This window comes from Thunnus maccoyii, chromosome 14 (genome assembly GCF_910596095.1).
Source record: "Thunnus maccoyii chromosome 14, fThuMac1.1, whole genome shotgun sequence".
In the NCBI taxonomy this organism is placed as follows: Eukaryota; Metazoa; Chordata; class Actinopteri; order Scombriformes; family Scombridae; genus Thunnus; species Thunnus maccoyii.
The window spans coordinates 9,897,215-9,919,052 of NC_056546.1; the positions used below are offsets into that span (position 1 = coordinate 9,897,215).

General features: G+C 41.7%; 1 protein-coding gene and 1 pseudogene across 1 annotated transcript; one reads left to right on the top strand and one right to left on the bottom strand.

The window, feature by feature from the left end:
- Positions 1–1,021: 1,021 nt before the first annotated feature.
- Positions 1,022–17,867, bottom strand: LOC121912131 (annotated as a pseudogene).
- Positions 17,444–21,225, top strand: six2a (SIX homeobox 2a). The gene is made up of 2 exons (XM_042433686.1): positions 17,444–18,425; positions 19,991–21,225. Exons 1-2 carry the CDS (start codon positions 17,866–17,868, stop codon positions 20,301–20,303), a joined length of 873 nt encoding a protein of 290 aa, XP_042289620.1. The 5' UTR covers positions 17,444–17,865; the 3' UTR covers positions 20,304–21,225.
- Positions 21,226–21,838: the final 613 nt, after the last annotated feature.

Sequence of the window (21,838 nt, forward strand, 5' to 3'; positions counted from 1 at the left end):
ACTAACATACCCCCAATTTATAACATTGTTTTAGTTTTTGGTAGAGACATGGTTCTTTTCTCACATTGCTTCATCTTATAAAACAGGTTTATGGAATAAATCACCATGGGTTGGTTCATGGTGGTAAAGCGAAAACTCTGAATGCAGTAGTCAGTTCTTCTTCTGTCCCTCACCTGTGGTCATCAATTGAAAGAACAAGATACTAATAAAAGGAGTTGAATTTTTTTTTTTTTTTTTTTTTACCTGAGTGGCAGTTAGGCCAAATTTAAACCGGTGTGTTGAGCCGCTGCTCCTCCATAATGAGGACCAGATCCGATACCCAGGCAATGCTGGACAACTCTGTTTACAGAATGAATATTTTATTTACTACATTTTTTTGCCAAATACATTTGGAAACATGATTTCATTCAGTGACAATGAACACTGCTGTGCTGCGCATAAGTTGTACAGAGGGTGGATGGGGTAGCCTTCAAAGCACAGGACTTTAAAGAACAAGGTTTGTGTCCTATATGTTGTTTATGCTACTAAAGCTTGGTTAAAGGTAGGAAAAGATTGTGGTCTTGGTTAGATATTGAAAAAGTCAACGAATTCTATCATGAAAAAGCTGACACTGAGTATTTTGTGGACATCTTCAATATAAACATTTCCTATATGTTGATAAAAAGCCTACTCCTGGCATCATTATGTGTCTTACAAAACATATTTGTTATCGCAAATTAGTTGTATATGAATCTTTAGGAGACATGGTTGTGCTGGAGGAACTACTGTCTCGTAATGACCTGAGAATATTTTGAGATCCTCCATGAGTAGGTGGAGAAAGTTGTAACTGACAAGGCTAATTGGTCCTCTCTGATGATTGCCATTGTGATCAAAATCTGATTTTAAGTGATAAGAACTTGTGACATACATCATCAGTGATGTTACCTGGGGTCTGGGTGTTCCGGGTCTTTCAACAATCAGACGCCCTCACCCAGGCGACCCAGCCAAGGTTCATCAAGCCCCAGCTTGTGTCAACGTAGCACTACCCCACACACAGCTCTCTTCTCCTGATACACAGCCATCTTGACGCAACTTCTGCTGCCCCAATAGCCAACTTGACGGTCCCTCTCCTACTGGCCCCTGTGATGCCCAGCATGTTGTAGGCCTGCAGAGCGACTGGCCTGCAAACCCTTTGCATCCCACCTCAATGGGCCTGCACCTCACTCGCCAGCTGTTGCTTCAGTATTCTTCCATTAGCTCAGCATACTTTGCCCTATTCCCCTCATTGGCCTCCTCAATGTGGTCCTCCCAGGGAAGGGTGAGCTCCAAGAGAATGACCTGCTTGGAGGCTTCCAAGGTCAGCATCATGTCAGCAACAGTTTCTAGAAACTTCAGTTGCTTCCCCAGGTCCACTTTTAGCTCCCAGTCTTATGCCATTGCTAACAGGCCAGGGGAGGTGGTCCTGGCAGTCGATGTTAGCTTTTCCCCAGCCCTGACGAAAGTGATGGTCTTCTTCACTGGGCAGAGGCGCTTGCAGTGGCTAATCCCACTGCAGAATATGTCCACTATGGCCTTCAGGACTTGGTCATGTTGCCAGTGGTAGTGCCCCTCACCCAAGACTTTCGAACAGCAGCTGAGGATGTGCTCCAGGGTCCCTCTCTTCAGACACAGAGGGCAAGCTGGTGAATACACCTTCACCCAGCAAAACAAGTTTGATGGGCCTGGTAGAATGTCATAGACCGCCTGCATTAAGAATTTTATTCAATGGGGCTCGGCTTTCCAAAGCTTGGCCCATGAGACTGTGTGCTATACCGCTTCCTCCCATCTTGTCCAGGCTCTGCAGGCTCCAGCCATCCATCTGGCTTGCTCCTCCTCAACTGATGCTTACACCTCATCTTGGATCAACAACCTCTTGTCCTTCTCCTGCACCATGTTGTAGGTGCAGGGCAAGGTGTTATGCTGCTACCCAGGCCAGCTCTTCCACGAGACACAGCACCCTGTGCCTTAGCTGTGATTCAACGAAATCCACAGCCTCTGCTGCCCTCCACTTCTGTCCTGTCCTGACCTCGATACCAGCCTCCGAGAGTTTTAGGTCACAGGACTCTCGATATTGCAGCACCTCCCTAGTATGGGTCACCATGAATTCTTCATTCAGGCTGCTGATGAGGAGGTTCATCTTGTTGTTCTGCCCATACAGGACAATGCTGCTCAGGCTCGGAAGTAGACTCAGCCACTTCCACAGGAACTTGTTGACCCTCCTCTCAAAGCCCTTGACTGTGGAGATTGGGACCTCATAGACCACAAGGGTCCAGAGAATCCGTGGAAGGATACCATGTTGGTATATCCATGCCTTAAACTTTCCAGGTAGGCCTGACTTGTCCACTGCAGCTAGCCAGGCTTCCGGCTCATGGTTGGTCACTCAGATGGATGCTGTGTCTCTCAGGCTGCAGCCAAACACCTTGCCCAAACACCTTCACTGGTTTCTCAATGATAGATTGTATCTGGGTGCTGCCAAGTGTGAAGTGGAACTTGTTAATGGCCTTTCCTTTCCTCAGACTTCACCAGATTGAAGCTTGTGCCACTCTGACGTTACAAACCCAGCTGAGACTCTCAGACTGAAGCTGTTGTAGTAGTCTAAAATGAGGTCCCTGATCTTGCCTGGGATACGAGATGGTTCTGAACTGATCAATGTTTTTCAACTCTTCCTCCTTTGGAATCCACACCCCTTTGGCATACCTCCACTGATGAGCTATCTTGCTCCTCCTCCTGATCACCCTAAGAGTCCTCCAGAGCCTGTGAAGTAACCTTGGGCAGTTGTTGTATACCTTGTAAGGTGCGCCACTAGGTCCTGGGGCTGAGCTTGCTATTGTCTTCTTGACCATCTCCTGGATCTCCTTCCAGCCAGGCTCCTACCCATTGAAGTCCAGAGTAGGTGCAGGTGAATTAATCAAGGACTTACAGTGGCCCAGATCTTGCTCCCTGGATTCATCCCTGAAGGTGTCTCTGGCGGTCAATCTCAGCTTTGAAGCAGGTCAGCTGGCTACTATGTTTCTGCCCTAGCAACTGTTTTGTAAACCCAAATGAGCTCAGTAGAAAGGCAGTTCACTTCTTGGCCCTCTCCCTCCTCCTCCTCCTATGCCACTTGGCCCTCCTCAAGGTCGTGAGCTTCTTGCAGAAGAAGCTGCACAGCTCTGTGAGATGTCCCCTCTCCTCCTCTCTTGCCTCCTTGTGCCTCGAGCTCTTCAGCTCCTGCCTGAGCTGGTGTTCATGGTGTAGGGGTGCTTCACTACTCTCTTCTCCTCCATATCGAATCTTTCAGCTGCTAGGCTGTCGATGATGGTGGTCATTGTCCTGGAGGCATTGATCAGCTTCACCCTTGGCCATTGCTTCCAAGATGGAATCAGCCTCTTCATCAAACTGGAGCCAATCCTTCTCTTTCTGAGCTTGGGGCAACTTGACTCGAAAATGTTCTGTTGCTCTGCTTGGATCTGGGGCTTGTGTCCCCTGCGTCTCAGGGCTGTGACACTTGCACTGTCTACATCCATTTCATCTTGGCCTGGTGGATCTTCAGGCCAAGTGGTTTTGCCGCAAATGCGTTCCGTACTTCTCGTTGTATTTCAGTTGCCATGTGTTGGTGTCCTTTGGTCCATCCAGATGGATGGTATCTCTCCGTAAGTTGATCTGTAGCTTGTTGTAGGTTCTTCCGCTCAGAAGATGCAGGTCAGGCTGCTAACCCTCATTGCCCCGTTGCCGTCTCTCCAGCCTGTCTGCTGTCTCTCCAACCTGTTACCACTCTGTTCATGGTCGACAACCAACCTGTTCCTGGTAGTCACTGATTGTTCCAGACAAAAGTTTGTGACATACATCATCTTGTGATGCACCTGGACACATCATCAGTGATGTTACCTGGGGTCTGAATGTTTTGGGTCTTTCAACAATCAGACACCCTCACCCAGGTGACCCAGCCGGGGTTGATTAAGCCCTGGCTTGTGTCCAGGTAGAACTACCTACCCACGGCTCTCCTCTCCTGATCTACAGCCACCTTGATGCAACTTATGCTGCCTTGGTAGCAAACTTGATGGCCCTTCACCTAATGGTCCCTGTGAAGCCTAGTATGTTGTAGGCCCTGCAGAGGGACTGGTCTGCGAGCCTTCTGCATCCCACCTCAATGGGCTTGCACCTCGCTCACCACCCATTCTTCCATTAGCTTAGTGTACTTTTCCCTTTTCCTCTCATTGGCCTCCTCAATGTGGTCCCCCCAGGGAAGGGTGAGCTCCAAGACAATTACCTGCTTGGAGTTTTTCAAGGTCAGCACCATGTCTGGCCTTGGTGTTGTTGTGGCAACAGTTTCTGGGAACTTCAGTAGCTTACCCAGGTCCACTTTCAGCTCTCGGTCTAGGAGGCCAGAAGAGGTGGTCCTGGCAGCTGATGTTAGCTTCTCCCCAGCCCTAACAAAAGCGATGGTCCATCCATATATGGAAGACCATATATGGATGAATGGATGAAACAATTACAGTCAAATCATGGGCTTGATAGTGCCATATACATTTATAAAAGAACATGAACATAGTATTATAATGTTAGATTGAGGGTTCTCCCAAAATTGCAAAATAATCACAGGCTATAAGAACTTTAGTGACCAGTGGCTAAAGGATCTAAAGAAGTTGAAGAAGGTAAAAAAAAAAAGTTAACGAAAGTCCTACAGTACTTTAATGTAAATAAGTTCTGGTTCAGTAAGTTTAATGTGCATATCAGACAATATTTTTGCAAACTTGCGAATTTACCTTGAGATCATCATTTGCTGTAGATAGAAAGTTTTACATTATGATCTATACTCATAGCTCTCATGGCATAGAGAAAAGTTTAAAAGGGAATGGGCTAAATCACTGGCATAAACACCAACACTATATGGAGGAACTAAACTTTAGTAAAGTGTAATGATGCATGAGGCAGTTCCTCACCCTAAGCCCCATCTCTTCTTCTCTCAAATAGCTGTGGTTGCCATATGCTCAGATTGACTATAATTGTTAGTTTCCTGGACAAACTGTTCAGGGGTTTGCAGGCGTTTAATATACCCTGCAGGCAGAATTAAAAAGCGATCATGAAATCCAATTCTTCCATATAAAAACAAATGAGCGATACGCTGTGCCATACTTCTATTTACAAAGAAAACACTTGCCTTCATCTTCACAATATCTCATATTATGCCCAATAGTGAGTAGAATACAGCAAAAAGTTGGATGGATGGTTTGCTTTATTGAGAGAGAAGTCATTTAGGCGATGAAAGTAGACACATTATTAATGGGATTTCTTGGAGGCTTCAGAGTGTAAATGGGGCTTACAGAGAATGAATAACTAATACACTGAATGTGTAAAAACTGTAAAAAGATAAAAGTGCTGTACTGTAAAGACAAGGCAGCAGCGCCAACAAGCATGGATCTTTCTGCAGTGGCCTGTGCTCTGATGACAGCATTAATCAGTCCCCACACAAAATTACTTGCATTCTTTGGATCAACTGCCTGAGAGAACTTGTCTTTTCATGTGCATGTTTTTTGTTTGTTTGTGTAGCAACGCAGCACAAGGGATGGCAATGTCGGTCTGTCAGTCAACCCACTACTTTGGTCCAAATGATCTGTCATGCAAGGCACTGGCCTGACCATCAGGAGCAAATTGTGGTTCAGTGTCTTGTGCAAGGATGCTTCGACATGCGGACAGGAGGAGCCAGGGATCAAACCACCAATACAATTAGTGGACAACCCGCTCTACCTCATGAGCCACAGCCCTCCCCAAAGTTAAGTGTTGATGTAAGGTGCTTTGAGCTATGTTGTGTGTCCAGACTGAAATATCTCAACAACCACTAAATTAATTCCCATTAAAGTTTGTACAGACATTCATAGTCCCAGAGGATTAATCCTACTGACTTTGATGATTCCCTGACTTTTCATCTAGCACGCTAGCATGTCAGCATGCTAGCACACTAAACTAATATGATGAACATGGTAAACATTAAACTTGCCAAACATCAACATGGTATCATTGTCATTGTTAGAATGTTACCACGCTAGCGTTAGGATTTAGCTCAAAGCACTACTATACAGGCTAGCATGGCTGTAGACTTGAAGTCTTGTATCTTGATAGTATCAAATAACCTGTCAAAACTGCATTTAATCCATATGACACCAAATTATAAATTACTGATGGTATCTTGTAGGTAGGATACTGGGTAAGGTGAATCTTCAATTTAGGTAATTTATGATAATGCAAAGCAAATTAAATACTTGTCAAAATTCAAGCTCTCAATGCCAATTACAGTCATTTATATGATGTTAAAAATGGTTTAATATCATGATAACATCACTGTGACAAAGCATATTCATAGAAATTCATTTTGCAATGTACAACCCGCCACACACATACTGAGCCTCATTACAGGAAGGAAAACTCTTCAAACCAACGTTTCAGGACACAGTAAAACAAAGCACCACTCACATTATCAAAAACTCATTTTTAGTCAATCATCTTCTTGCCATAAAAACACTATGTAGTATGATGTATAATAAGACCTTTCTCTCCAGTACAGTATCACTACAACTGCTGACTCTATCATGGAACTATTTACTGCCCATATGGCCGGTGACACGGGGTCAAGCCTGTGTTTCAAGTGAAACCACAAAGTGTTGTAAAAACCCTGCATACAGGAATGGATACAAATTCAAGCATTAGCACATTGCTAATTACTGCGGGTCGCTTTTAATAAATTCTTTCCTGACATACGAGTTCCAGCACTGTAAAAAAGGAAGAATGTTGCATGAGGGAAACACATTAAGCAATGCTGCAGACTTTGCTGTATAGAAAAGGCTTGGACTGTATGTAAAGTGATACTATACTGTAAGATATACAAGATTCACACAGGATACTGAAGTCCCCTGGTGTAAGGGGGAGTACTGCTTAATTTAAGAATTCACACATTTTCTTTTATAAAAACTTAGATGACACAAAACAAGTATGAAATAAATCTGTTACTTTATAGTATGTGGGAGTTTGTTTTTTAAATTCAAAGAGATCTTTACAAACTAAAAAAAAAATCAAGTTGTTATAGTACAGTCCATTAAAAAATAAACAAAACGGGAAACTTTTTTTTCCGATTTTTTTCCCTTCTTATTCATCTTATTTCATTCAGTCTTTGTGGAGCTGTAAATTGACCAGCTGAAGATGGCTTTGGTACACCCGAGCCATGTTTTCTGAGAGGAAATAACTCAACACGCTGACATAAAACCTGAGCTCCAACTATATGCTTTGTGTGTGTAATTTCACATGTTGTTTTTTTGTATCTCTTTACTTCCTTCAATGTTTTAGTAAACCCCGTTTCCAAAATAAGATCTGCTCCTTGCTCTGGGCTTATTTACACTGAAATAACATTGTGGTATCATAGTCTAGTCCTCTTTTTGGTTATTTAAGGGGTGGGGCAAACTCTTCCCTTATGTTTCTGGCCAAAAGAGGCATTTATTTGCTATTTCAAATGTTACATGATCAGAAGCAATTGGTTATCATGATCCAATTACATGTCCCAGCCTTCTGTCCACTTTGATGCAGTGCAAGCAGAGGTTTATCTGATCCTACATATTGGTCCCATGGTGGTTTCTTAGTTGCTTGCCATATCAAAATACTCCAAAGGAGCAGGTTAAGCTCTAGCTAGAGGTTTGAAATTCATTTTCAATATGCAGCAATACAAACTGCATCAACTGCACATGAAAATATCTATGAACTGTATTAGTTTGCAGAATGTATTCATCAGATTAAACATAAAGTAATGACTAACCAGTTTAAGGAAAAAAGTGTTTTTTTTTTAATTTACACAGAAAAAGCATACAGTTTGTAGGCCTATGCAAAAGAAAATGCATGCATGGAGAGGCTGCACATTTTGCCCTGTGTACCATTTCCAAATTGTAGACATTAATAATACATAATTCCACACTGGAGTGTGTTTGCAGTCATTTAAAACAAGCCCACAGCGTTGACATAAATCAGTGTATGTGTGAAGCTCGTATACCTGCATGTCTGCACACTGCGGGTTTGACGAGAGACAGGTCTGAGGGGATTTCACCATAAAGGTTAGGAACCGTGAAATATCTGAGAAGTGCTGGAACCGCTCTCCTCTCCAAATTATGGCCAAATGCAAGCTATACGGTCTTAGTGGCTGAAGGGAAACGCCTTGGCAGAGCATAAAGGGCTCAGTGTGCGGTTGAAATGACCGTGCGACTCCTGAAAATAAACAGGAATCAAATGGAGTGATTGATCGAATAAATTAACCTCAACAGCAAGCGGCACACTCTCTCTCTCTCTCTCGCTTTCCCACTCACTTACTTTCTCACACACACACACAGCTACTCATCAGCTCCAATGAACAGCCTTGCAGAAAAACAGACACTTGTTGCTGTTTGCTCCAGCGCTCCGGCCAGCTGCAATTTGGGTGTAAGTTTGTTCCACAGCAGTGTGGTGGTGGTGGTGGTGGTGGTGGTGGGTGGGCAGCGGGGTGCTGCAGTGCGTAGAATTTAGTGGCATCTAGCGGAACGGACTTGGCAGAAATGGAATATAATATTCATAACTATGTTTTAATTTGTGTATAATCACTTTAAAATGAGAACCAATGTGTTTTTGTTACCTTAGAATGAGCCCTTTATATCTACATAAGGAGCGGGTCCTCTTCCACGGAGGCTGCCATGTTGATCCACCATGTTTCTACAGTAGCCCAGAATGGACAAACCAAACACTGGTTCTAGAGAGAGCCTTTCGCGTTTTTCATGAGTTTCGCAGCCATCGTACGTTCTCCTGCACACTTGGAAGGGGTTGCAATCTGCAACCTAGATGCCACTAAATACTACACACTGCACCTTTATGGCTTTTTTGCCAGTGGGTAATAGATAACTGCATGAGTGCACAGACTGTGTAAGGCTTTTAGTTTGTCCACGTCACTCCAGAAAATGTTTGGGCTGCCATTGAATGTGATGTGAAAGGTAAATGCACAAAAACTGATTTTAGCAAGGTTTTTATATGCTGAAAACAGTTTATCTGCTAGTTTCAGAGAGATACATAATTTTACCAATATTTCTGTCCAATGTATCTTGATTATCTCTCATCAGATATTGTCCAGGTATTTCATTAAGTGGGGATAGATAGATCTTGTGATTACTACTTGATTCAAATGATTAATGTGTCACAGTTTTTCTCTTGTTGGGTGATTTGGTCCAAAAGAACAAAAATTTAATTAATGCTAGTTTCAAGCGAGAGTTTAGCAGTGTGTATTTAGCTTTTATTTTGTTTATCTAGCATTTATAAGCAGTATATAAACACGGGCTGCAACTAACAATTATTTTAATTATTGATTAGTCTGTTTATTACTTTCTCGGTTAATTGATTAGTTGTTTGGTCTATAAAATATAGAAAATGGTGAAACATGTCAATCACTGTTTCCCAAAGGCCAAGATGCAACCTAAAATGTCTTGTTTTTTTTCCTCACAATAGTCAACAACGCAATATAGATATTAGATAGATAAGATATTCAGTTTACTGTCATAGAGAACTAAAGAAACCAGAAAATATTCACATTTTAGAAGCTGGAATTAGAGAATTTGGACATTTTTTTCTTGAAAAATGATTAATCGATCATCAAAATAGTTGGCGATTAATTTAATAGTTGACAACTAATCAATCAACTAATCTCTCCTATAAACAGTTATTCAATGATTCATAACACACTATAATGTAGTGTAATGTAGTGATACATATTACTGCAAATTTTGTTTGCCATACCAACAAATTCATAAATAATGGAAAATAAGAAAAATCTGAACATTTAGTGAATTTAGAAGATTCAGCAATAAATTAACGAGTTAAAACTTGATAATACATTTAGAAGACCACTTTCAAATGAATAGAGGCTGATACCACATACTGTGGGTAGGCTGCTTGTCGAAAAGGTGTTTCAAGAGAAAACATGTCTGCTCTGTGACGATGATCAACTGAAGGTGATGCTCAACTCACCTTTTAACTGCCTGTTAAATTGCTGCGTTTTTGAGCCTGAAACGTAAACCGTCCAATCTGATGAACCTGCCGACCGGTCAGAGCCTTCTGGAAATGAAGACAAGACCCCCACCCCCCACTCACCCACAGACACACACACACACACACACACACACATACATCTCTGCCCCGCCCCTCCATCTCCATCCCTCCCTGCTGCTGGCCTGTGAGGTTTAGTGAAATCTCCTCCTTGCTGTATAGGATAGCCCTGGCCTCTGGGGTAACAAGATAGATGTAAACAACCAATTATTGGATAGGCCCTCATTCATATCCCCTTAACCAGTATAGACACAGAGGTTCTGGCTTTAATAATTTCCCCCTCTCTGCACAACATTTGGATGTCTGTCCAAAAGAATGTTACTCATCAACCCCTTGTTGCGCTTGTCTCAGGTCGGTGCATGTAGCAGTCTTACAGGATAAAAGCCACGTCCCAATCACACATAGGCTTTGCAACACACACAGCAAAACACACATCTTGCAATAATCAGCTCAATTAGTGGAGGTCGCGGTGGAGAGCCGCCGAGGTGAGCGGTGGGAGGTTGTGAAAATAGGGGGTTGGCTATTAGGGGAAACGCGATCTCCATTCATCAGCGGTCGTAATAATTACCGTTTCAGAGCCAGAGCCCTCTGATCAAACTGATCCGTGGAAACAAGTGGTTTACAAACACTGTCAAGGGCCAGACACGGGACCCTGATTTACCCTGTCACTGCTGGTGAACACGCCCAGCGGTTCTGAGCATGAACGACCCAATACAATGAAGAAGCTGTGTATTTGTGTTCACATTTTAATTGTTTGCTCTACTCTTGTATTTACTCTCTTCTTATATATCATCTCTGCTGCAGTAACAACCAACTTCACCGATCATTAATCTTTCTAATCTACAGTATGACAAGCTTATTGAGGGGCAAAAAAAGCTGAGTGAGCAGGTGTTGATTGAAACCGTTTTTTTACGTCAAAGATATCAAAACAACTCTTATTTGACACGATTTTATCATACAGAACTCATCTGCGTTTATTTTATGGTTGTCAGTGATAACAAATAGGACTGGATACCTGTAATAAGGCTTAGTGAGGTGATAAGTGCCTGTTATCCAAACATACATGCTCACACAGTGCATCATCTCATTAAAAATATGAGACACATCAGTCTGCAGGGAGAAAACAGACTCAGTTGCCAACTATTAAAGCTGCAGTGAAGAACTTTGATCAGGGAAAAAAATAAAGTAAATAAATAAAATATAGCAAAATGTCTATATATTTGTTTCCCCAAAAACCGCTTGTGACGAGTATTTTCAGTGTGCAAAATCATTCATACAGCTTAACAGACTTTAGATCGCATATCTGAGCGGCCTTTGATATGAAACGCAAAAATGAGACGATACATAACCTCTGGAAAATACTGTGGCCACTCTGAGTGTAAATGCAGCACCTCTTTCACCAGTGGGAGAGCCTCATGTGTGTTTTGGGCTCAATTACGAGGCATTTGGATGTTTGTGTTAGATGGATGGAGATGATAAGTTTTATCTGAAATCAGTTTAGAATGTCACATCTGTCAAACTGTGTTTGCAGGGGCTCATATTTTCACTCATCAGTCTCTGCTCTCTGCACTCGAGCTCACTCCAATTTTCGTGAGCTGTCTGAATCAAAGTCAACAAATTATCTAACATTCAGAGAGTGATTTAATTATATATCTTAAATGTATGTTATTATTATTTTGTCATTATTATTATTTCTTTTTATTTTTTTATTCTTTTTGGGTACTCGTTCATTCATAGTGCATTCATGGGATTTTCTCGTATATGAGCTGCATGTATAGGCTATGTTTAAGGTTAAATCGCTTCCTTGTTTTTCTCACTATCCATTTCAGGCGAGCCCCGGTCCCCTGACGATTACCATCAGTCAGCCTAATGCCGTAATACTCTTTGAGAACTGCGCTTCAGGCGAAACCCAAGTCAATTTATTAAACAGAGGGAGAACACAGCATGGAAACAGGGATCAGGCTCTTCTTACAGGACTACTTATCTCTGGTGATAGACTAACTTCATAATTACACTAATAATTCCTTTTACAGTTTTTGCGGATTGCTTATACACTGAAAGTGAATGCGAAGACATGCCTTAAAAAAAGGCATGAAAAGTAAGAACAAATTTTCTGCTTTGCACTTCGTTTGCAATTCTGCAACACACTTCTTGCAAAACACTACACACTGTTTCTTATATTAGACACTTTGTTCAAGAATGAAATGTCATGCAATCATTGAGAAAACACTTCTATTCAAAATGCAAAACATAGCTGAAATTGGAAACACCCAAACACACACATGAAAACACTGAGATGCTAATTGAAGACAATTCAGTCTGAGCCTTAGCACTACAAATAGACCTCAGGTAAACTCCCCTCTTTTGTGAGAACTTTGCAAACAGTGAGAGTGAGAGGAAGAGGTAGAGGAAGAGAGAGAAGAGTAGGAGGAAGGTGAGGGCAAGAACAAAGAAGAGAGACATATTTCCGACGACATTAGGGCCACTTTGGTGGACCACGTCATTAATCATGGTCTCACGATGAAGGAGGCTGGGCAGAGAGTCAAGCCCAACCTGAGATGCTACACGGTAGCGTCCATTTGAGAGGAACACTGTTAGAGTCAAAGACCTTCTCTATAACTATGTATATTGTAATATAGTAATGGTAGTAGATTGTGTCCTGTTGACACTGCATAGATACATTGAGACAAAGCAGTATGTGACCCAGGCAGGTGCCCCCATTCTGGGGTGGGGGGGTGGAGAGGGGGTTGTCTGTGGGGGCACCTGCCTTGCCTGTAGTTAGTAGTTTTGACTGAATGTGTCTCACCCAACCCACTCCCCACCCCTCCATATTCATGGTACAGTGTATGCATTTTCTGTTACAGAGCAAAGGGTCCTGGACTTTGATGCAGCTGTACAGCCTCATGAGTTCATTTTCATTGATGAAGCTGGATTCAATCTAGCTAAAACCAGGTGTCAGGGCCAAAATATTATAGGACAAAGAGCCGTTGTGAATGTCCCTGGGCAGCGCAAGGGAAATATCACCTTGTGTGCCACCATTAGTCTGCAAGGAGTTCTCCATCACCATGCCACGCTAGGTCCCTACAATACTGCACAAATAATCACATATCTGAATGCACTACGTAATGCAGTTGTACAGGACGGACCAGAGCAGCCCAGGTTTGTTGTCATCTGGGATAATGTTAGTTTCCACCGGGCTGCTCTGGTCCGGGACTGGTTCACCAACCACAATAACTTCACAGTTGTATACTTGCCCCCTTACTCCTCATTTCTCAATCTGACTGAGTAATACTTTTCGGCTTGGCGTTGGAAAGTGTATGACCGCCAACCACTTGCCCGCCTGCCTCTTCTGCAAGCAATGGATGAGGCATGCGGAGACATTGAGGTGGGATCAGTCCAGGGTTGGATACGGCACATAAGGCAATATTTTCCCCATTCCCTAGCCAGTGATGACATTGCATGTGATGTAGATGAGGTGATGTGGCCAGACCAAGCCGGTAATTCCGGGTCTGAAAAGTCAAGCCAATGCGGAAGTGACTTAAACTTACATTCTACACCTACACCTATTGGAAGTCTATCACAAAATGACCCTACTTCTACTTGATTTATTACCTCAGTAAACACTTTCACACAGTCTTCACAGTCTTCTTCAATACAGCATGGTGTTCATTTTGTAAATTATGGTCCTGTTTAGAGTAAAATAGACGATAAATCGGGGTATGCATTAGCGTGAGGCTACATTGTGGTTGACGAGTTGCTACCACTGCGACAACGTTAGTTAGGTAATGTAACCATGGCATAATCTCAGATTCACAGAATATAGACGTAGCCATAGCTATTTCAGTTTGTTTTCAGTTCATGAAAGTTAATTGTAACATTTTGGTCACCTAAAAAGTGTTTGGTTGTACTAAAAGACCCTCTAAGGAATCAGATGTTCAGATTTTGCAGTAAAATTTTGTTTTCATGTTTTTCGCTAGCCGAAATTAGCATTACCACTAGCATTATCACAGTTAACCATAGACTGTAAATGCACTATACTAACCAAGCTAGGAGCTAGTAGCTAGTTAGGGTCAGCTTCACCCTCTCATTCAAATATGGTCTATGCTCTTCACTTCTGGCTCCAAAAATTCAAGATGGCGACAGTCAAAATGCCAAACTCAAACGGGAGTCTACTGTTCTCTTTATACATCCATGGAGTCCATAAACCAATGGATGATGTCACGGTGGCTGTGTCCATTATTTTTTTTACAATCTTTGGGCCAGACTCTAACAGGAGGCGGGATCCATAAACCACCCACCCCTTCCCATACAATCATTTACAATACTATTTTTTGCTTACCATTGCACTGTAATTGTGCTGTAATTATTTTTGTTTCCTGAGTTTACAGTAACATAATGTATTGATTACTGTACTGTAATTCTATTTTTATTTATCTCTTGTTTTTTGTTTTTTTAAACCTGCAATGGCAAAAAATAATAATTTTGTGCTCATTGAAATGTGAGTAGACGTCTACTGTACTGGAACAAGCTTTCGCAGAAGCCTGTGTGAGGAAATTAAAAAAGATATGTGACGTACGAGCGCCATAGCTGAATGGTTACATGCCACGTAAACGCAACGTCGCTGGTTCAAATCCGCCTGGAGACCCTTGTTGCATGTCTTGTCCTTCTCTCCCCCCACCTCTATTTCACCACTGTCGTATGAAGGCCAGACAAATCCAAAAACATGTCTTTAAAAAATGATATACTAAAGACAGCAGAGTGTTGTATAAAGTACATCAGTGTGTTGTTGCTGCTCTGAGAGTTTACTTCAAATTGTGCACGTGTGTATCATTTTATAGAAAAAATGCCATTTTGAAAAAGGGTGGTTTTGATTGCAGTTTTGACATAGTAGTGAGATTTTATCTCCACATGTTGTGTCTTATTTGTGTGTGTGTGTGTGTGTGTGTAGAGTTTTGACACAATGAGCCAAATTTTGCAACAAGTGTCGCAAGACAAAAAAAATGCAAACAGCGGGGGGCTTATGTGAAATAGACAATTGAAATTACGAAAGGAGCTGCGAGGAAAAACAAAACTGAATAGCCTATTCTTGATTTGGAGCAAAGTGATTTTCACATCAGCCGCTTATTATATTTTATTTTTATACCCTAAGATTTTAGCTAGACTTAAAAGGTGATATTTATTTTCAACTTTTTTTTTTTGAAAATATCAAATTGAGGTCTGAGTCTATAACGAATAGGGAGTATATTAGATATTAAGCAATAATTATAATAAGTAAGATTAATATGAATAATTCATATTAATAAAAATTATAGGCTATCATTAATAATAATCATCATCATTTGAAATTGCAAACTACGTGACTTTGACAGCATTTTCTCTCTGAAGTGGGATCTGTTGGAGCTTTTTTGTGGTCCAGGGGTAAAATTAAGTTATGAAAGCTGCTGAAACAGGTCTGTCAGAGGAGTGTGCGTGTGTGTGTGCGTGTGTGTGTGTGTGTGTGTGGTTTGAGGCAGCAGTGTCGAGTGATGTGATACGCAGTGTGGGTGCAGCTGACAATCGTATCTCTAATGAAGAGGTCCCATGGTGAGGCGATAGAAATCAACCAACTGGTCAATCTTTGGCCCAACAACAGTCACATAATAACACACATGCTCGTCCGCGTGACACACGTCACCGTTACCTGACCACATGTCTGACATCAAGCAACAAACCATATAACACTGTTTTTTGTGCTCATCGTGTTTCTGACACTTTCTTATAAACTCCTCGCTGCAGAGATCTTTCATCAGCCGAAACTCATCGTTTCAACAAGTGCTTCTCATCACTTTCTCCCCAGTGAATTATAAAACCTCCTGACTCATTTTACTTCAACTTTAAAATCCATTCCCTCACTCTCTCCTGTAGCCTCTGTTTTTTTTTCTAAATCGTTTTTTTTTTTTTTTAATCTTTAATTATCATTTTGAAATCATTACTCAGGGCTTGTCTTCAAAATCTTATCTTCTAATCCTGCTTGTAATTATGATGATCTCTCTCTGACTTCAATCTTTCTCCACTGTTGCACTAAACCGTGTCAGCCAGATGCCTTAAATACAAACGGAATTTTTTGTCTCACCGGTGTGCTGGTTGATGCCGGTTTTCTCCTCCGCTGTTCCCCGACAGACTCTCCTCCTCTGCTCTCCGTCCAACAAGCTCTACAACACAGACACACACACTTCATTTCACCATTAGCTCGGCTGCACACCTTCAGATTGTTTGCCATTCTGTGCGCTCCTGCCGTCACTGCCTCACTCTTCGTCGGGATACCAGTATGTTCTCATCATCTTTGTTGTCATGCGTTTAAAAATAACCTTATCTTTAAAAACGGCAATCCTAAAATGAATTAGAGCAATACATAAAAGTGAATTCCCTTTAAGGAAAAATAGAAATATCATATTTCTTACCAATTAGATTTTAAAAAATCGAAATATAGCTATACAATTAATATTAACCTGCTAAACAGACACAATTAAACATATTTTGATGGACTAACTCGTTTTCTGTACTTTTCCGGCCTTTAAGTCTTTTTTTTTGTTATCATTTGTAACATCTATTATATGATGCATTTCTATTATATATTGTCATGTACAGTCTATTTCCATTAATATGGCTAATATGGCTATTGGTTATTTCAAATCTCTTGTAAACCCACTTTACCAAAATTCCCACTTACAAATGACTGTCAGAATTTTTTTTTATTTTTACAAATTTAACTTGTAAACTTAGATCTAATAAATCTCAGTTGATTGAAGATCAGAAAATTCAAATACCTAGATCTCCGAAAGTATGTTTTATTATTATTATTTCTCAATTTACATTAATATTTGCCCTGCAGGTCAGGTATTTCTGCAAAAGTTTCTTTTAACACTACATCACTTGTTGTCGGCAGTTGACAGCCATTTCATTTGTATGAATTGATGAACGTAACTAACTTTAAAGTTCCAGGCGTTGTGGAAATCTTGATTGATTTGTGAGGGCTGCCAGAGGCATGAAGACATACTGTTGCTACTGCAGCCGGCTCTGTGCGCTCTGGCGCCATCCTTCCTCCAGCTATGGGATCAACGCACCTCTCCTCTCCCTCACACTCCCCCAGCTCTGCGCTCTTTGGCTGCCCGAGGTGTCTGTCAAAGTGAAGGGGGAAGAAAAAAAACTGTTTTAGAAGAAAAAATCTGAGCAGTATTTCTATTGGTAGGCGGGATGGTCGTGAAGGGAACAATCGGATTGACTTTGCTAGGGAGCCACCTCAAAGCATATCAGGTTACTTTGAGTGACAGCGTAACCATGGCAAATAATTTGACTAAGGCTATTGTCTTATCCTCACCATCCCCGGGTCAGATAACCGACCAATCAGAGTTCATATAATCGCTTGTCTTGCCAGCTTACAATAATATTATTAAAACGAGCCAGCGAGCCCGGTCTCCGGGAGTAGGTTATGTTGAAACGGCATAGAAAAGGTGGAGGAGGACGGTGGAAGGAGTAGCAACTTTCTCTCTTTCTCACCAACTTTATGAGGAATTGTCGCCTGGGGTTTTGCATGGCTGAATGGACTTGAGTTTATTTCACAATACGCAGTTGGATATTACCTTACTTTGGGCAGCTTTAAGTTTTACGCTGCTCTTTTGGGGACCTTTTGTCGCTTATGGACTTAATGCGTTTTGATTTCATGTGAGACTGAGAGGGGAGACGTGGAAGTAAGGCACAATATAATCTGTATTGGTTTACGTTGTCGCCATGTCCATGCTTCCGACGTTTGGTTTTACGCAGGAACAAGTGGCGTGTGTCTGCGAAGTCCTTCAACAAGGGGGGAACATCGAGCGGCTGGGGCGCTTCCTCTGGTCGCTCCCGGCGTGCGAACACCTCCACAAAAATGAGAGCGTCCTCAAAGCGAAAGCCGTGGTCGCCTTCCACCGGGGGAACTTCCGAGAGCTCTACAAAATCCTGGAGAGCCACCAGTTTTCGCCGCACAACCACCCGAAGCTTCAGCAGCTGTGGCTCAAAGCGCACTACATCGAGGCGGAGAAGCTGAGAGGCCGCCCGCTCGGCGCCGTGGGGAAGTACCGCGTCCGGAGAAAGTTCCCCCTGCCCCGTTCTATCTGGGACGGTGAAGAAACAAGCTACTGCTTCAAGGAGAAGAGTAGGAGCGTCCTCCGGGAGTGGTATACCCACAACCCTTACCCATCCCCGCGGGAGAAAAGAGAGCTGGCCGAGGCCACGGGACTCACCACCACGCAGGTCAGCAACTGGTTCAAAAACCGACGGCAGCGAGACCGAGCGGCGGAGGCAAAAGAAAGGTAGGAGTAAAGATTAAAGGCACTTAACACAGATCTCAGATTAGGCCAAACTTGAACTTTTCTCATCATTATACACAAATCAAAAATAGACACAAGTCATATTTAAACTACAAATGTTGTGGAGTCAAAAACAACGTGTTCCATCTGTGCGCCTGTGTAACTTAATTTGCTGACCTACATCTGGGAATTTATTCCACTGACCAAATATTAATACAGTGTCAGTCCTTAACTAATTTCCCCAGTTCTCTCTACTTAGCTCTGTCTTTTGGTGATAAATGGTATAAGTTGCAAGAACTTTTTCATACTTTCAGGCTTAGTAAACTCACGTCCCGTACTGTTGTTTGTGATAATTGTGCAGGCCGCGCGTAAAAGTTGAAAGACACAAAATTAAAGGCTTGTTGTCAGGTTAATTACAAGGTTATAAAAGTTGCATTTACTCTACTTTTATGTTTAAGTAATCACACCTATTATAACATGAATTTTAACTTTCACATTAGGATCAAAAAAACTACTTTTTAACCCTCCAGATCCTGGAGTTAACATCTCTGTAAGAAAACATCTCAGAACATGTTTAAAAGTTGTTTTGCGGTGTAATTGATGTGGCAGAGTGTGTAGCCTCCATATCAGCCTGGTTGACATTTCATTAGGAGTCGTTTGTAGACTACAGTTCAAAGTTTGGGAATTACACAGGCAGGCAGGCAGGCGCGCAGAGAGGTTTGGAAGACGTGTTTTAGTCAGGTGTTCGCCGGGTTGGTGTCTTCTTTCACCCTCTGGCCACTAATTCGGGCTGAAAGCTGCACGTAAATCATGTCTTCCCACTGAGAAAAGCCTCACTCACCACTGCTAACAGATATACGCAACAGGCACATGTTAATCAATAATTAGCTCTGTCATTTATTCAAATGTATCAAAGGCCGAGAGCTCACCCGCTTTCATAGGCGTCTATACTCTGGTTGAATTGATTTGTTAGTAAGATCTTCAGCGCAGATTCAGTAGTCAAATAGATTTATTGCCTTCAGTCACTGTTCACCACTACAGCCATTTAACTCTCTGCACTGTAGTGAACTGGCCTCTAATTATTTTAATGACTTACTAATTGTTTGCGTCTTAGCACCCGTGCGCATGAGTGCCTTACTGATTGGTGCATTAATAAATCATTGGACTAAGCGTTCATACGTTAATGATGCTCATTGTGGATATTGTTAATATAGCGTAACCCAATTAATATCCGAGTACATACAGTAGCGTGGACGGTGTGTGTGTGTGTGTGTGTGTGTGTGTGTATGTGTATATGTGTGTGTGTATGTGTGAGTATGTGTGTGTGTGTGTGTGCGCGCGCGCTTCTTGTAAGAATGATTCTGTCGGGGTTTTTTTAACTATGATTTAGACATTTTTAAATATTTTAAATGTTCGTTTTGCATATTTGTCCCCTTACTTCATGTGTACTCGTGACCGTAGCTAGTTTTAAAGATTTGTCACAACTTCATTTCTGACATATTTTCTCTGCTGTACTAACATGGTGCAATAGTTTGTCTGACTGATGTAATTTTCTTTTCTGTACGCAGAGAAAACAACGAGAACTCCAACAGCAATAGTCACAACCCATTGACTTCTTCCATGAATGGAAATAAAACTCTATTGGGCAGCTCGGACGACGACAAAACGCCCTCTGGGACACCGGATCACACGTCTCCGAGCCCGGCTCTGCTCCTTGGCTCAAACGCCGGTTTACAGTCCCTGCACGGCCTCGCGCCCCCGCCAGGACCCAGCGCCATCCCGGTACCCAGCGGTGCAGACTCGGTGCACCATCACCACTCATTGCACCATGACACCATACTGAACCCTATGTCTTCTAATCTGGTGGACCTCGGCTCTTAAAAGAAAAAGAAAAGAAAAGAAAAAAGGCACAGAAGGGGAACAGAGCACCGTCTTTTTTGGAAAAGTAATTCACTTGGAGGCGTGAGATTGAGCACTTGCGGCCAGGTGCAAAACAGACAGACTGGACCACTGCGAAAACAGCCACCACATCAAATAATTTGGTCTCATATTAAACCTTAAAAAGTCTTTTGGGGAAAAATCTGACAGTGGGCGCAATACTGTTATCCTCAAATTATGCTTGTTTCAGGACTTTCTAGAAACAAGACATGAAGGCAGAGCACTTATAAATTCACGAAATATATTTAAAACTGGTTTTAAAAAAAATCTCATTCCATTGGCATATTTTCTCTTTAATTCATTTTAGGAGAATATAATTCAAAAAATTAATAGATTTGACATTACAAGACTTTTTTTGCAGTGGACAAAAGGTGAGGCGGACCTAGGTCGTTTTAGGTAAAAAAAAAAAAAAAGTATTTTACCGGAATGTAATAACGTAACATGTTATATTGTTGAAAACAATAACAATAAAATGTCTTAATTCTTGTTACTATTACCGTTGTTATTTTAGGGGTTTAGATATATTAACAGACTCTCTAGGCACCGAGTTAAAGGTACCCCATCGCGTTTTTGTTTACAAAGGGTTTTCCAAGAGAGCCATAAGCTTTTTTTTTTTTTTTTTTTTTTTTTTTTTTTTTTTTGGTGGGAGGGTGTGGGGTGGATTATGACGGGGTATAATATTCTCAAGTGTCTTATAAGAGCCGTGATAAGATGAAATATCTTAATCTCTTGATATTATTATCATTATTTGCATTTTCATTTGGAGAGAGACTGCATGTAAACTGTGCGATACATGATGAAACATAAGAACGATTCACCTATAGTTTCATATACCCTTTACAATAAAAGAAAAGAAATACATGGATTCAAAATTGAGGATTTCTTTGATTCTTCCCGTTGTATGATTCTTGACATTCTTGACAGCAGACCAGTCTGTTTATATGATAGTTTGTCTCCTGCGGGTCGCCTCATTCTCTATTTTTAAACCATTCAAGCTGGGTGACTCTTTAAATATACCCTGACTAAGCAAATATTCTGACACTAGAAATGTTCTAGAACAACTGCAGTGCTCATTTTCTAATTATTTCTTTTCACTTTTAATGAATGAGTTTTAATGTCTTGGTCTAATTATAATTTCACTAATCTCACTTTGAGCGCGCAAATGCACATTTATTATAGTCACAGCCCATAACTCTGTATACAGACGGTCAGTTGAGGCAAAGCTGGTTCAGATCCATACTTCACTATTTACTCTGGCCTTTTGAATGTGCGCTGAACCACCAGTTCCTTAATAACGTTGGGGAAATGTATAATCAGATAGCATTACCTAAAATCAAGAGCTCTTAGCCTTAATGGCTGCTCCAAGAAAGAGGATATTGTCCTTTATGTGTGTGTGTGTGTGTGTGTCGGCGTGCACGGGTCGATATCCCGGGATTATCTGCCATCTAATCATAAATGCTGCAAGGGAAGTCGTTAAA

Coding starts and splice junctions, on each gene's coding strand:
- six2a (XM_042433686.1), top strand. CDS start 17,866: ATGTCCATGCTTCCGACGTTTGGTTTTACGCAGGAACAAGTGGCGTGT. Junction 18,426..19,990: donor GCGGCGGAGGCAAAAGAAAG/GTAGGAGTAAAG, acceptor TTCTGTACGCAG/AGAAAACAACGAGAACTCCA.